General features: G+C 42.1%; 2 protein-coding genes and 1 long non-coding RNA gene across 5 annotated transcripts in view; 2 read left to right on the forward strand and 1 right to left on the reverse strand.

Moving 5' to 3' along the window:
* Positions 1-415: 415 nt before the first annotated feature.
* The window catches only part of nup98 (nucleoporin 98 and 96 precursor), a 64,002-nt gene continuing 49,041 nt past the window's right edge, over positions 416-15,376 (reverse strand). For both annotated transcript variants that reach the window (XM_072374677.1, XM_072374676.1), the window contains exon 36: positions 416-821. In XM_072374677.1, the coding sequence (XP_072230778.1) occupies positions 573-821 (249 nt within the window). In that variant the 3' untranslated portion in view covers positions 416-572. The remainder of the gene's footprint in view (positions 822-15,376) is intronic.
* Positions 821-10,195, forward strand: LOC140279530 (P2R1A-PPP2R2A-interacting phosphatase regulator 1). 2 transcript variants are annotated; one of them, XM_072374682.1, is made up of 9 exons: positions 821-963; positions 2,103-2,178; positions 5,459-5,515; positions 6,302-6,348; positions 6,432-6,489; positions 8,665-8,729; positions 8,808-8,863; positions 9,825-9,909; positions 9,988-10,195. In XM_072374682.1, the coding sequence occupies exons 1-9, from the start codon at positions 863-865 to the stop codon at positions 10,109-10,111; spliced, it is 669 nt and encodes a 222-aa protein (XP_072230783.1). In that variant the 5' UTR covers positions 821-862; the 3' UTR covers positions 10,112-10,195. The 2 variants fall into 2 exon arrangements, with proteins under 2 accessions (XP_072230783.1, XP_072230784.1); XM_072374683.1 differs by lacking the exons at positions 6,302-6,348; positions 6,432-6,489.
* LOC140279532 (uncharacterized) lies at positions 11,979-15,301 on the forward strand. The gene is made up of 2 exons (XR_011909340.1): positions 11,979-12,028; positions 12,062-15,301. It is a non-coding gene; the product is annotated as an uncharacterized lncRNA (long non-coding RNA).

Here is a 15,376-nt window from a genome sequence, read left to right on the forward strand (position 1 = left end):
GAAAGAACCACTATCACAGAATAAATATTTACAGATTTTTAATTCAACAATCATTTTTCGTCATTTTGATTCACAAATGGAGGAAAAACTCAGTTTAATGCGGCTGGAGAAACTTAAAAAATATCTCGACTTTCTCACTGCTGTTTGCTCTCCGCGCTGCAGTTCCCCTTCTGGCCAGATGGGGGCGCCATTTCCACAGCCGGAGAACTACCTCTATTTGCTGAAGGACTATGTTGTAAAAATCTTTCAAACTGTTAATTTTCTCTGATTCCACGACTCTTTTGGAGGTCGACTTGGTGGTTTGGGGGACTGTGGGACCGCCGCTTCCCGGGGACTGGTGGACCAGCCTGGGTTTGGCCGTTTGAGGCATCCGTTTAGCGGTTTTCTGATCTCTGGCAGGAGGTTTTACTCCAAGTTAGCTCAACAGCTAATCCTAAAAGTCACGTCATCTGTGTGTACTCGAACCAAAACTTTCTCCGCAGACGCGGAACAGCCGGGCGAGAGTCGAGTTTTAACGGCACCCAAACTTCGTCTGCAGGGCTTTCGCGTTGGGTTCATATTTTACCTCGCCTTTACGCAGTCAAAATTTTTCGCCAGAGACAGCAGCAAATGAAGCGTATCTGCGGGTGATACATGTGGATCTGGCCCGCAGTCGGAAACGGACACGGTATTTTTTCGGTGAAATATGCGATAAAAGGTCGGCATCTTTGGGGTTCAGTCCGCTGACTCGGCGGCCCTGGGTTCGCTGCCAGTGAGGCCTGCAGGTCAGGCTTCCACCGGGCTAGAGTAGAGCCCCTCACCGCCGTCGAAGGGTCGGAGGCCGGCAGGTGGCGCCGCTACCTCCGGGCCTGCGGACCACAGTATGGAACGGATGGAAGTGGACCAATGCGCAGGCGCAGCTGGTGGAGCAGGAGGCGGGGCTCTCCGGAGGTCGAACAGCGCCCCCATGATTACCAGTGTCAGGTCAGCGGTACTACATCCACATTGGACAAATCCTCTTTACTTTGAGTGAACTGAACTGCTTAATTTATCACAATAAAAGGCATTTTATAAATAAATGGCAAACATTCGTTTATATAATGTGTCCTTAGGACGATTATTGTTCGAAGTTGTGATTAAATAATTTTTTTTATCTATTACATGAAACATATAAAGTATGAAGATGGCACATTTTCACATTTTGATGTTATTTTTCTTTTTGTTTATGTCTTTACAGAAAATTGTTTAAAAGTTGTCAAAGAAAATCTTATTGAGCTGAAGGATACATTATTTAAAAGCCGTTTTGTTAAAGTTATTCCATTAAATCTGATTTAATAAACAAAAGCACCAATCTTTTGGCCCTTTTATGCTATTGTTTTTAAGTTAAAGACTGAATGAATCACTTATGTTTAACTTCTACTTGATGACGGGTTGTTTTTACTTGATGATGAATTCGTTCTGTTGAGTCGTGGCTTTCCCACAGATGTTCACCACTAAAGGAGGAGTTCTGCTCCAGTGGGTCAGAACCTCAGCCCTGAACAGCTGTCCCTAACATCTGCTGTTTGTTGGGCTCATTAAATGATGCCTAAATAAACGGCAGTTTGCCGGTGACACACCAGAACAGAACCGTGAGCTTGTTCGGTCTGGATGAGATTATTAGATTAAAGTTATTGATTGATTTTACACGTCAACTCCGAGAGAGCCTCCAAATATCCACAAAAAATCATGTTTTAAAGGCAGTTTGTCACTCATCGAAAGCAGGAAAACTGCCTTCAGTGCCAAAAAGAACAAAACAGAATGATGAAAGGTTCATAAAACATTAAAAACAGAATGATGAAAGGTTCATAAAACATTAAAAACTGAATGATGAAAGGTTCATAAAACATTAAAAACAGAATGATGAAATGTTCATAAAACATTAAAAACTGAATGAAAGGAACAAACAAAAAGCTGAGAGTGAAATAAAATGAGTTCAGTGCAGAAAATTTCCCTTATTTGAACATCTTTTACATTAATTTAGCATCTTAACAGCTGCTAACTGTATAAATATGTGACAGTGGAGCTGCTGCTGATGTTTGTGTGTCTCCAGATAAATGAATGAACTCAACGTGTTTCTCTCTCAGTGACGGGATGACCATCTTCAGCCCCGTGACCTCGGCTCGCTACAGACGCAGCAGCGTGTCCATCAACCCCTCGCAGGTGGGTAACAGCCAAGGTAGAAGCAGCATCTCAGGTGGTCCTCAGCAGGGCTTAAAACTGAGTGAACCCCTGATCCAGCAGCAGTGAGTGTGAAACTAAGTGAACCCCTGATCCAGCAGCTTCAGCAGCAGTGAGTGTAAAACTAAGTGAACCCCTGATCCAGCAGCTTCAGCAGCAGTGAGTGTGAAACTAAGTGAACCCCTGATCCAGCAGCAGTGAGTGTAAAACTAAGTGAACCCCTGATCCAGCGGCAGTGCGTGTAAAACTAAGTGAACCCCTGATCCAGCGGCAGTGCGTGTGAAACTAAGTGAACCCCTGATCCAGCAGCAGTGAGTGTAAAACTAAGTGAACCCCTGATCCAGCAGCTTCATCAGCAGTGAGTGTAAAACTAAGTGAACCCCTGATCCAGCAGCTTCAGCAGCAGTGAGTGAGAAACTTAGTGAACCCCTGATCCAGCAGCTTCAGCAGCAGTGAGTGTAAAACTAAGTGAACCCCTGATCCAGCAGCTTCAGCAGCAGTGAGTGAGAAACTTAGTGAACCCCTGATCCAGCAGCTTCAGCAGCAGTGAGTGAGAAACTAAATGAACCCCTGATCCAGCAGCTTCAGCAGCAGTGAGTGTAAAACTAAGTGAACCCCTGATCCAGCAGCTTCAGCAGCAGTGAGCTGCAGTGATGGTTTCCTGTGGGACGTTATCAGTCTCTCTCCTGGTTCTGGAGGAATCTCGGCCACTCTTCTCTCCAGCGTGGTTTCTGCACAGCTCTCTTAAGGTCCCACCACAGCATTTCAGTCAGGCTGAGGTCTGGACTCTGACTGGACCATTGCAGCACCTTGATTCTTTTCTCCTGCAGCCCTTCCAAACAAGCCATCCTTGTTCAGTCTTTTTCTAACTGTGCTGTCATGACCTTTAACCTTTAACATGCTAACTGAGGCCTGTAGAGTCTGAGATGTAGCTCTGGGCTTTTTCACCTTGGGGTGACCTTTAACCTTTAACATGCTACCTGAGGCCTGTAGAGTCTGAGATGTAGCTCTGGGCTTTTTCACCTTGGGGTGACCTTTAACCTTTAGCATGCTAACTGAGGCCTGTAGAGTCTGAGATGTAGCTCTGGGCTTCTTCACCTTGGGGTGACCTTTGACCTTTAACCTGCTAACTGAGGCCTGTAGAGTCTGAGATGTAGCTCTGGGCTTTTTCACCTTGGGGTGACCTTTAACCTTTAACATGCTAACTGAGGCCTGTAGAGTCTGAGATGTAGCTCTGGGCTTTTTCACCTTGGGGTGACCTTTAACCTTTAACATGCTAACTGAGGCCTGTAGAGTCTGAGATGTAGCTCTGGGCTTTTTCACCTTGGGGTGACCTTTAACCTTTAACATGCTAACTGAGGCCTGTAGAGTCTGAGATGTAGCTCTGGGCTTTTTCACCTTGGGGTGACCTTTAACCTTTAACATGCTAACTGAGGCCTGTAGAGTCTGAGATGTAGCTCTGGGCTTCTTCACCTTGGGGTGACCTTTAACCTTTAGCATGCTAACTGAGGCCTGTAGAGTCTGAGATGTAGCTCTGGGCTTTTTCACCTTGGGGTGACCTTTAACCTTTAACATGCTAACTGAGGCCTGTAGAGTCTGAGATGTAGCTCTGGGCTTTTTCACCTTGGGGTGACCTTTAACCTTTAACATGCTAACTGAGGCCTGTAGAGTCTGAGATGTAGCTCTGGGCTTCTTCACCTTGGGGAGACCTTTAACCTTTAACATGCTAACTGAGGCCTGTAGAGTCTGAGATGTAGCTCTGGGCTTCTTCACCTTGGGGTGACCTTTAACCTTTAACATGCTAACTGAGGCCTGTAGAGTCTGAGATGTAGCTCTGGGCTTCTTCACCTTGGGGTGACCTTTAACCTTTAACATGCTAACTGAGGCCTGTAGAGTCTGAGATGTAGCTCGGGCTTTTTCACCTTGGGGTGACCTTTAACCTTTAACATGCTAACTGAGGCCTGTAGAGTCTGAGATGTAGCTCTGGGCTTTTTCACCTTGGGGTGACCTTTAACCTTTAACATGCTAACTGAGGCCTGTAGAGTCTGAGATGTAGCTCTTGGCTTTTTCACCTTGGGGTGACCTTTAACCTTTAACATGCTAACTGAGGCCTGTAGAGTCTGAGATGTAGCTCTGGGCTTTTTCACCTTGGGGTGACCTTTAACCTTTAACATGCTAACTGAGGCCTGTAGAGTCTGAGATGTAGCTCTGGGCTTTTTCACCTTGGGGTGACCTTTAACCTTTAACATGCTAACTGAGGCCTGTAGAGTCTGAGATGTAGCTCTGGGCTTCTTCACCTTGGGGTGAACTTGCTGGGACGTCCACTCCTGGGAAGATTGACAGCTGTCCTGAATGTTTTCCACTTGTGAATAATCTTTCTCTCTGTAGAATGATGGACTCCAGATAGTCTGGAAATGGCCTTATAACCCTTCCCAGACTGATGGGCAGCAGCAGCTGCTTCTCTGAGATCATTGCTGGTGTCTTTCCTCCTTGGCATCATGTTAAAACACACCTGAATGGCTTAAAGAAGGTGACTCCTTGTGGTTTTAACCAGAAACTTACTGCATCAGCTGCTGGTTACCAACTCACTGTGGCTGGTGTCTCACTGGATGGACTGAGGTCAGCTGCCTCTGAATTTCGTGCTTCTGTATTCAGACCTTGATATTAAATGTATTTAAAAGGCTCAGAGAGAGCAGTGTTTAGTCGTCTCAGCCGCTCAGTTAGCAGCGGCTGCTTATCGTTACCAGGTTTCTGCAGATATTTACCCGTTTATTGCACCTTAAATCGGAGCGTTTATCACGTGATGGTGGAACACTTCACCCTCAGTCATTCTTCACTTTCAGCTCACATCTCTACTTCTTGGCTTTTGGCTCCAGTTTCACATCCTTTTAGGTGATTTATTCTGAGCTCTGCCTTTATTTGGTTTCTTGTCTTTTACTGTCTGCTGGATTATGTGTTCCTGATATTATTGTTGATCATAATTATCACTTAGCTTTAGCTTTAGCTTCAGTTTTAGCTAGTTTTATTGGCCTGTAAGTTTCTTACTTTATCCAGCTGTACAGTCCTTTGGTTCGGTTGTTTTAAATGTACCTGGATGGACCTGATGAAGGTGCTGAAACACAAGCTGGTGGCAGGAAGTACCCGGTCAGGAAGGTTGAGTCCAGTGAAAACCTCACAGGGAGACATCACCCTGAGATAAACCTGTGATTTAGCTGTTTTTAACTGAACCTCACCAGCTTCCTTCCTCTGTTTCCTCCTTCAGCTCGTCCCCTTGTCTCCTTTCTCTTTGAGCGGAGACAGACCCGACCAGAAGAGGCAGGTGAGGATGGGCAGACTTCCTGTTTGTATCTTTGCTCGGTTTCGGTTTGGTCCTCAACACTTTCAGAATGTGGCGTTTGACTGAAGATTAGTTCGTAAAACCAACGGAGGGGGCGATAGCGAGCTGTAACCCAGCAATAACTCGCCAGTCCACTTCCAGCTGCACTTCTGAAAGAAAACATCCACTTTGTTTTAAATTCCAACAGACATTTTCCCGCCTTTTTCGGGCCTGACACTTTGTTTTAAATTCCAACAGACAGCAGAAATTTTCCTGCCTTTTTCGGGCCTGACACTTTGTTTTAAATTCCAACAGACAGCAGACATTTTCCCGCCTTTTTTGGGCCTGACACTTTGTTTTAAATTCCAACAGACAGCAGACATTTTCCCGCCTTTTTCGGGGCTGTACAGAGGCAGAAAGAAACAGCCTCAAACAAACAGTTCCTGTGTGAAAACTATCAGTCGTACTGAGATAATTCTGTCACTGTGAGCAGCAGAATCTAGTTGTGGACACACAGATGTACTTTTATTAAACTGCTGTGTTTCATATCGTTTTTATGGCAGGTTAGAGAGACCCCTCACCTCCAAATCTGAAGAGAAAACTTCCCTCAATAGAGTAAAAGTTTAGTAAATTAAACTATGAAACGCTCCAATGCATAGAAACATAAACTCATGAAAGTGTTTGAGGCTGCTAGCATCTGTTAGCATCTGTTAGCATCTGTTAGCACATACAGGGAAGAAAATTAATTCAACATGATGGCTGAAAGCTGCTCTTTGTGTTTGCTGACAGGAGGAGAACATGGAAATGATGCTCAGAGGGAATCTGCATCGACTGAGGTAACACAACTGCACATCAGTCCTTCAGCCTCCTGAAGTCTGAACCAGCTGTTATTCACCATTCCTCTCTTTCCGTCTCCCAGTCCTTCCAGTCTGATTCCAGTTCCTCCGGTCAGTTCGTGGCACGACCACGCAGCAGTGGTGAGCGCCTCCACGCCGCCTTTTATTCCTCCCGGGATCTCAGAATGTGTCATTATGTTCTAAGCCGCTGAGGCTCATGGGTACTGTAGTCCTGGACCTGTGAAAGAGGAAGTGATTTATCAGGACTTGGTTTCATGGTTCTGGTTTCACTAAGTGAGATATTCTAGGTTAGATTCTGAATCCAGATCAGATTACTCAGTAGATTCAGCTCAGAGGATTTTGACGTAAACCAAGTCTGAGGGTTGAAAGTGATCTTAACCAACGAAGTTAGACTGAATCAATAAGAGGGTTTAGACTGAATCCAGTTCAGAGTGTGCCGTTAATATGGATCCAGATTAAAACCGGTTTTAGTTGAGGGTTTATCTGGATTCTGTTTACATCCTCCAGATTCAGAATTCTTTTGATTTAGTCTAAATCCAGTTTCAGATCAATCTGGAGAACCTTTTAAAAATAAAATCCACATTAAAGGGATCAAACAGAATCCAGATCGGACCGTTAGGCTGATTTATACCCGTATAAAACTACACTCAGATTAGATCGTTTAAAAGCAGTGCACGTCAGATGATTTAAACTGAATTCTGATCAAAGGCTCAGACTACATCCAAATCTGGTTTTGGACCAGATTCATGATGCAAATTAGGATCGGACATCAGATTCAAATTGTTCTGGATCAAACTTTGACGATTAAATCTTTGAGGGTTCAGATTAAATCCAGATTAGGTTTCAGATGGATCTACATTAGACTCTTGAAACTCATTCTGGTTTATAATGTTCAGATTAAATCCAGATTAGGTTTCAGATGGATCTACATTAGACTCTTGAAACTCATTCTGGTTTATAATGTTCACATTAAATCCAGATTAGGTTTCAGATGGATCTACATTAGACTCTTGAAACTCATTCTGGTTTATAATGTTCAGATTAAATCCAGATTAGGTTTCAGATGGATCTACATTAGACTCTTGAAACTCATTCTGGTTTATAATGTTCACATTAAATCCAGATTAGGTTTCAGATGGATCTACATTAGACTCTTGAAACTCATTCTGGTTTATAATGTTCACATTAAATCCAGATTAAGTTTCAGATGGATCTACATTAGACTCTTGAAACTCATTCTGGTTTATAATGTTCAGACTGAATCCAGATTAGGTTTCAGATGGATCTACATTAGACTCTTGAAACTGGTTTATAATGTTCACATTAAATCCAGATTAGGTTTCAGATGGATCTACATTAGACTCTTGAAACTCATTCTGGTTTATAATGTTCACATTAAATCCAGATTAGGTTTCAGATGGATCTACATTAGACTCTTGAAACTCATTCTGGTTTATAATGTTCACATTAAATCCAGATTAGGTTTCAGATGGATCTACATTAGACTCTTGAAACTCATTCTGGTTTATAATGTTCACATTAAATCCAGATTAGTTTTCAGATGGATCTACATTAGACTCTTGAAACTGGTTTATAATGTTCACATTAAATCCAGATTAGGTTTCAGATGGATCTACATTAGACTCTTGAAACTGGTTTATAATGTTCAGACTGAATCCAGATTAGAATATTCAGACTGAATGCTGATAAAACTGTTCAGAAAATAGATTTAAGGATTTAGAGTGGATGCTTAAGAGTTCAGGTCCACATTACCTGTAAAGTGTTGCAGATCAAAATTTTCTGATTCAAATTTTTAAACTGATCTTGGCAAGATTCATTAAACTGGATTTATATTTAGTGTTTTGACTCAATCTGGATTAAAATATTATGTGTAAATGCAGATTAGATGGTTGTGACAGAATGATAAAGATGTTTTTCTTTATTTAAATCTGATTCTTAAGAATAAAGATGAGGATGTTCAGACTAATCTGGATCAGAAAATTAAGAGTTGATCCAGTTCAGAGTTTAGAAAAAAGTTGAAGTGAACTGAATTCCAGATTTATTTGGATTATATCCTTAAAAAACATATCTACATGATAATATTAAGATTGAATCCAGATTAGAGTTCCAGATTCTATTCTTATTAGGTTATACTTTTAAATTAATCCAGATTTGGGCTTTTAAATCAAAACTAGAACAGATATCAGAGTCCAGAGGGTTTCAGAGGATTGAGAGTGTCTCTGGATCCAGTTCCAGATCGACTGTTGACTCCTGTTTTTTCCTTTTCTTCTTCAGTGGTTCCCGTCGCAGGACAGCGGAGTCACGCCCAACTCGTCTCCAAGTCCAACGAGGAGGTTCAGGTGAACGCAATAAATCAGTTTTACTCTGTCAGCTTCAGTCTGAATCAGTGCACTGACGTACGTGTTGATGTCCAACAGACCTGCAGTCAGCGCCACCGTCAGATGGCCGGCTTTAACTCCACTAAAGAGGAAAGGTAAATAACTGATGAACGTGGAAAAGCGTGAAAACAGTCGTGTTAGAGAGGAAGAAGCGGCCCAAAACGTGTTGCTCTGCTGCGTCACAATGACATCAGAAAGGGGGCGGGGCAACACGGCCTCCAGATTTTCTGTTTTTCCTCCCACCTTTATTTTATTCTGTTGTTTCTTTCTTTAAAACGAAGGGATTCAAAGCAACTTTTGCTTTTATTGACTCAGAAATGTAACAAAAGCAAAGTGAGTTTTTCTTCTGGGATTTGTAAATTTAACTGAAACACTTCCTGGATGAACCACCGTGTAAACGTGCCTTTAGCAATAAATTAGTGCCATTAGCTGCAATAAACTCTGCGATGGACCGTGGTTTGGTCCAGGTCTGACTCTGGAGAACCGAACCAGTTCCAAGCAGCAGCAGAACTACGGAAGCCCAGAGGCAGTTAAAGAGGAACCCATTTGTTGTTTTTTTAATGGGTAGAGGAACCTTTGCTGTCTTCTGCAGGAATACCTCGATAGTGTTTTTGTTTCCTCAAAGAAAACTGAATCAATAATCAAAAAGGGAATTGATCCAGAGCCGTAATGATAATGCAGCATTGATCATTGTAATGGTGCCAATAAATAACACCTCCAGTGTGACCTGGGACCAGCGTTGGTTTGCAGAAGGAGTTTAAAACCTGAGTTGTTCTTAATCTCTCGACATCTGAAACTCTTTCTGAGCAGTAAACCTTTTGCCTTTTTACCCCCGAAGCTGCTGTTCTCCTCCTTCTCTCTGAGCATCTGTAGTCTGCTTGTAATTTGTAGTAAGTCTTGAATTTAATGGCAGCAAAACTGATGACAATAGTAAGAAAAAAGTAAGAAAAAAGGCGGTTATTTGGATCTTTGGGCCCCGTCTCTTTGGGGTTTACAGAGATGTAGCTGTAAGATTTAAGAGGAGTCTGAATAAATGTGTCAACCCTTATTTCTCAGGAGGGGTGGATTCAGATGGACCCCCGAAGAAGCTTTTTGTTGCTGGGGTAACAGACCCCTCCCACCGCAGCAGCTACACCGTCAGGTGAGGTTTACCTGAGACACGCAGTCCCATCAGTATCAGATAAAACGTGTGACTCACCTTCTTCTTCCTGCCTCTCAGTGTCTCCCAGGCAACGACAGACTCTCCTCCTGCAGGAGGCGTCAGTCCTCAGTCCCGCCCCCTGTCTTTGTCTCCCCCCCCCGCCTTCACCCCCTTCACCTCCCACCAACACCCAGGACACTAGAGCCCATAAGCGTGACCCCCGACCCTCACTGTGGGTCCACAGCCGCCACCAGCAGGAGGAACATCAACCCTTATCGCACCTTATTTCTATCCAATCATCTGCCAGCATCACTGCAAGCCCCGCCTCTTCGGCTGAAGACTTCAGCCTCAGTTCAGCCTGGTTTCGTGCTCTCTGCGTCGGGTCTTTATCCACGAGGACGGTCTGAATATAGAGAAAAAATTCCAACCTGCTCACCAGCTCTTCCCATTGGCCGGTTGGAAGTTTATCTCTCAGCTCATTGGATAAACGCTCCGTCACTCTTCGGCTAATCCCTCAGAGTTCGTGATGGTTTAAGCTCCAACTGTCAGGACAACGCACTTATTTGCCGTGGCCCCGCCCCTTCTACAGACCACACCCACTGCAGATTAAACAGACGGGTTTTTGGGGAATTCACAATGTTCGATTCAGGTCAGTTTAATTTATAAAGCACCAAACCACAGCAAAGGTCACAGGTCAAGGTCCGATTCAAACCAATTCATTGTGATACAATCATAATTCAATCAAATTAATTCAAATCCAAGTAAGTCCAGTTCATACAAAGCCAATTTAGAATAAAGGAAAACTCTGATCTTTGTCCTGAGCGTGCACGAGGCGACGGTGGACGTGCACGCTGGACAGAAGGCTGGAAATCAGTGAAAACATCCACGTTTTTAGCTGAATGTAGCGGAAAAATGACAAAATTGGTCTTTATCTCACGGTGTCCTGGCGGGTTTGTTCGTGTCTGAGAAGGCAGCAGATGTGATTCTCTTGGTCAGATGCCTAAAACGGACCACAGCTTGTTCTGATCCTGGTTGGATCAAACGTCGGCGCTTCGATCAAACTGACCAGTCAGATGGTGCCGAAGCTTCTTCTCCGGATTCTTACTCTGAGCTTCTGGTGGTTCTAATCGGGTCTTGAGTTCTAATCAAGACCTAAACGCAGGAGATGATCGAATATTTTCAGGCTGTTGATCCAAACGGTCGGGAAAGCTGCTTCAGGAACATTGGGTTCATCTAGAAAACCAAACGGAGAAGCTTCAGCAGGACTTTGCTGTTTTCTCGTTGGAAGGGTGTGAACGTGCTGATGTTTCTTTGAGGAACGTGGATCGATGAAAGCATGATGAAGATGGTGGTTCTGACTGTTGGATCAGCGCCTGGAGTACCCGAGGTTTTCATTCCTATCGCAAGTTTCGTACATTACATGAAGAATGTCAACAAAACGTGACTCAAACGCTCAAAAATCCAGTGAAACAATGTAAAATATCTTTTATCCAAATTCAAAACCAAACAAAATGGTGGAACCATTTTTATTTTTTCAGTCCGAACCAGCTGAACCGGAGTCGAAGGCTCTGAACCCTCCTGGTTCTGAAGTCATTCGTCAGTTTGTTAAACTTTAGCTGATGGTTTTGTTCAGTGGAAGCTGGTCCATTTGTTAATAGTGTATCTATATGTGAATACAGACACTTTTGTACATATTGAATCTGCAAGAAGTGACTTCGCTCTTCCCTCCTTTATGGTGCGTTTAAACTTTTCATTTCTCGGTTAGTTTCACTCTTCAGTCTGTTCTACCTGAAATCGGCTGCAGTGTTTCACTTTTTAAAATGTCTCACTCAAACTGCACATTATAACTGTTTCCACCGACTGCTTTGGAGCCAATGAACTAGCTTTCGTCGTATTGTGAGCAGGTGGCGGAATAGGCTGCTTTCCACAGGTAATTAACAGGTAATTAACAGGCAATTAACATGTAATTAACTGTTAATTAACAGGTAATCGTGTTGTGAGCAGGTGGCGGAATAGGCTGCTTTCCACAGGTAATTAACATGTAATTAACAGTTAATTAACAGGTAATCGTATTGTGAGCAGGTGGCGGAATAGGCTGCTTTCCACAGGTAATTAACATGTAATTAACAGTTAATTAACATGTAATTACCAGGTAATTAACAGGTAATTAACAGACGACTGGTTGCTAACTGTAAACAAAACTGGGAGGAAGGAGACACAAACCAAACCAGTGACTGTCCTCCAAAAGCATTAGATCCTCCACGAGTTACCGTGATTGGATTAAGATTATGGTTATGGTTATTATCTGATTATGGTACAAAGGCCCAAATGGAAACTACTTACTGAATGTTGTCTGATTAAAAGGAGGCGACTGATCAGATATGATGAAATATCCCAGAGATTAAAGTAACTTCAGAAGAAGAGCTCTCATTTTCCTCCTGTGGATGTCCACCACAGTTGTGTTTTGCTCCTTAAGGGTTGTTTCCTGTTTGGACAACTTCTTCTTCTGCTGATTTCCAACCCCTGGCAGCGCAGCCTATACCGCCCTCCTCTGGAGAGTCTTCACAGCCGAGTTTATTCGCTTTAAAGCAGTTCATGGAAACGTGTGATTCGCAGTTCTTTTGTGCAGCTCTTTGAGAGATAACTTCAGATTTGTTTCAGATTTGAACAGAAACCAGGAGACATTTAAAGTCGAGCAGCGGGGGTGAAGGTTTGGTCTCTTTCTGCAGAGGTTTACGTGGCTGAGCGTTTCAGAAACAAGCTGCAGCTCTGCTTCCAGCTTTTGCACTTTGACAGTACTGTACAGTTTTGTACTTTCACTCATCGTTGTGCCTAAACATTTCTTCATTTTGGAGGAGTGGTGGTCGGGTTTAAACATCAGCTGTGATGTGGTAAAGATCACCTTCCAATGGCCTGCCACCTGTGAGATGTGTTGTACGTAGTCTCTATAAGCTGTTTTAATCAAAGTGTCTTTATTCCTCTTTTGAAGATTGAATCGGAGTGCGTCAGCGCTCCAACATGCAGTGTTTTAGTGTCAGATTGGACAGAAAATTGTCAGAACTTTGCACAGTGAGAGTTTGACCATTTTAATCTTTTTTTTTTTTCTCTGACATGACTGCAACACACTTAAATTTTGCTGCTTTTTCTGTTTTTTTTTTAATCGTTCTGCTTTATTTCTGAAATTGTTTCCCTCTCTGAGAGTCCATCCTGTTTCAGAAAAGATGTCCAAATTAAGCAGAAAACTTTTTCATCTGATACTAATTCGTCTAATACCGCTGAAACCAAAACTATCTTTAAAAACTGTACTTTAAGATCGTTTCAACGGAAGATTAATACAAAACTGTGACCCCTAAGAAGCTAATCTCTTTTTCTTGCCCCTTGTTTCCATGCACAAGTGTGTTCGTAAGCAAGTCAACCAAATAACGTGACTCTAGGTAGCATTCGGGATGCGGTTCGTACGGTTTTCAACCCTGAAGAGATCCTCAGAACATTTTGTAATATTCAGTTTATTTTATTTTCAAGCCATTTAAGATGTGCTGAATGAAAATAGACAAAATATTAATTTATTTCTGTTTAGACATGTCATCTTAGTTCCATAAATTAGCCTAAAATAGCTAAGCTACGCTAAAGCCGTCCCATTGAAAATTACATTTCTGATCCCACATTTATCAAAACATCAACTAATGCATTCCTTCATGTTCAGATTTCATTTTGAACTACTGGCTTTAAGTGTAAAACCTTTACATTTGTCCACCAGGTGGCGCAAATCAATGTTGCTGCCATCATCGATCCATCTCAGGGCCGAATAATAATAATCAAATACCCCTTTAAATTTATTTTATGGAGGTTATTTTAGTTTTTTCTATTAAAAAACGTGGAGCTACTTTAAGGGTTAAAATTCCAAAAATTTAATTAATGTTTTACATTTATATATTTTTATATTTCAGGCCAAAGTAGTTTTAAAAGACTGAATCATTAAAAGTGGGACAAAATCTTGTAATATAATGTTTTTACAGCAGTTTTTGGGACATTTTCTGTCGTTGGGACGTTAAAGGAGCTCCGAACGTCTTTCACAAAGCGAACCAGCGACCTTTAACTTTCATCTCTACGCTTATTTTGCTCTTTTGAAGCAATTTCTTGCACAAATTCTGTGAAATTCTCAAATGAGAGTTTCTGCCGTAGCTTTCATCCATCTTAAAATAAATGGCAGGGTTTGGGTGTCGCGTCTCTTTAAAATTCACGAATATTTTCGAACTCTGAGAAACCTCTTAATTTAACTTAATTTCGAACCTCATTAACCTGATTAGCGCACAAGTAGCAAAGAGCAGTCTGCTTTATTTAAAGTAAGTTCTACGTTTATGTTCGAAGGTCGTATTTCAGAAGGAATCACGGCCAAAACCCTCCTTTAATCTGCAGATCTGCCAGAAGCAGGATCGACTCTCCTCGGAGGAAACGAGTTGCTGCCAAATTGCTGTGCAGACACAAACTGTAGCTTTAACAGATTTCTGTATATTATTTTAAACTTTGCACACTCAGCTTCCCTGTGTTACTGTCGGTAACTATGAAGAGAAACAGTCCGTATGTAGCTGGGTCACAGCGTGTTGTGGACTCTAGTTAAAGGGCAGTATTCGGCACCTCTGGTGTTCGTACGAATTTCTGCTTCAAAGAATGTTTTTAAGCCAAAAATCCTTTTTTTTTTTTTTTTTGAACGTCCCGCTTTTTTCTGGACATTATCGCAGAGAATTATCGACAAACATCTTCAGTGTCATGTGAAAGTCTGGGAGTTTGTCCTCACTGTGACAGATTTCGTTTGTAACGAAGCGGCAACGAAGGCGCGTCAGTATTAAAGCAACGTTTCACTCTGGCAGGATGCTGCCATCTGGCACCAAATATTGAATCCGTGACCTCGCTGGCTTCCATTTTGACCAGAAACGTGTGAACAAAACAATAAGGTTGAAATAACCGAAATACTCTGTGTTTAAAAAGAGTTTCCATGGCAACAGAAGTCCACTTTTTATTACTTTTTGGGTGAAAAATGAGGCGGATCTTCCAGAGTGGGACAGGACTTTAAATAAAGGGCTGCCAGGGTTTTATCGGAGATGACAAAGGGAACTAAAAGCACATCTTTTCAAGCATTCACATAAGTATTTTCACACTGTAAATAATTTGCTTTTTTTTTTTGGACAAATTCTCAATGAGACAGATGAGATTATGTATTTTTATGAGAAATAAAAAAGTCTATATTCAAGTGTTCATTCCCTCACAATGAGCTCATGGCTGTAAAATGACGCAGAATGACTTTGTAGTTTTTAGTGGAAACAATTCATGTACACTATAAATATAATTATATATATTGTATATTAAAACATCAATAAAAAAATCTACTATTAGATGTGAGATGTGTTGTTTTCCCGGAGAACTTTTGCTTCGGACGAGGTTTTATTTCATCGTTTCTCTGCAGAATGTC

The sequence above is a fragment of the Leuresthes tenuis genome, unplaced genomic scaffold (genome assembly GCF_036924035.1).
Source record: "Leuresthes tenuis unplaced genomic scaffold, fLeuTen1.0.hap1 SCAF_21, whole genome shotgun sequence".
Classification (NCBI taxonomy): Eukaryota; Metazoa; Chordata; class Actinopteri; order Atheriniformes; family Atherinopsidae; genus Leuresthes; species Leuresthes tenuis.

Coding starts and splice junctions, on each gene's coding strand:
- LOC140279530 (XM_072374682.1), top strand. CDS start 863: ATGGAACGGATGGAAGTGGACCAATGCGCAGGCGCAGCTGGTGGAGCA. Junction 8,730..8,807: donor AGTCCAACGAGGAGGTTCAG/GTGAACGCAATA, acceptor GATGTCCAACAG/ACCTGCAGTCAGCGCCACCG. Junction 8,864..9,824: donor AACTCCACTAAAGAGGAAAG/GTAAATAACTGA, acceptor CTTATTTCTCAG/GAGGGGTGGATTCAGATGGA.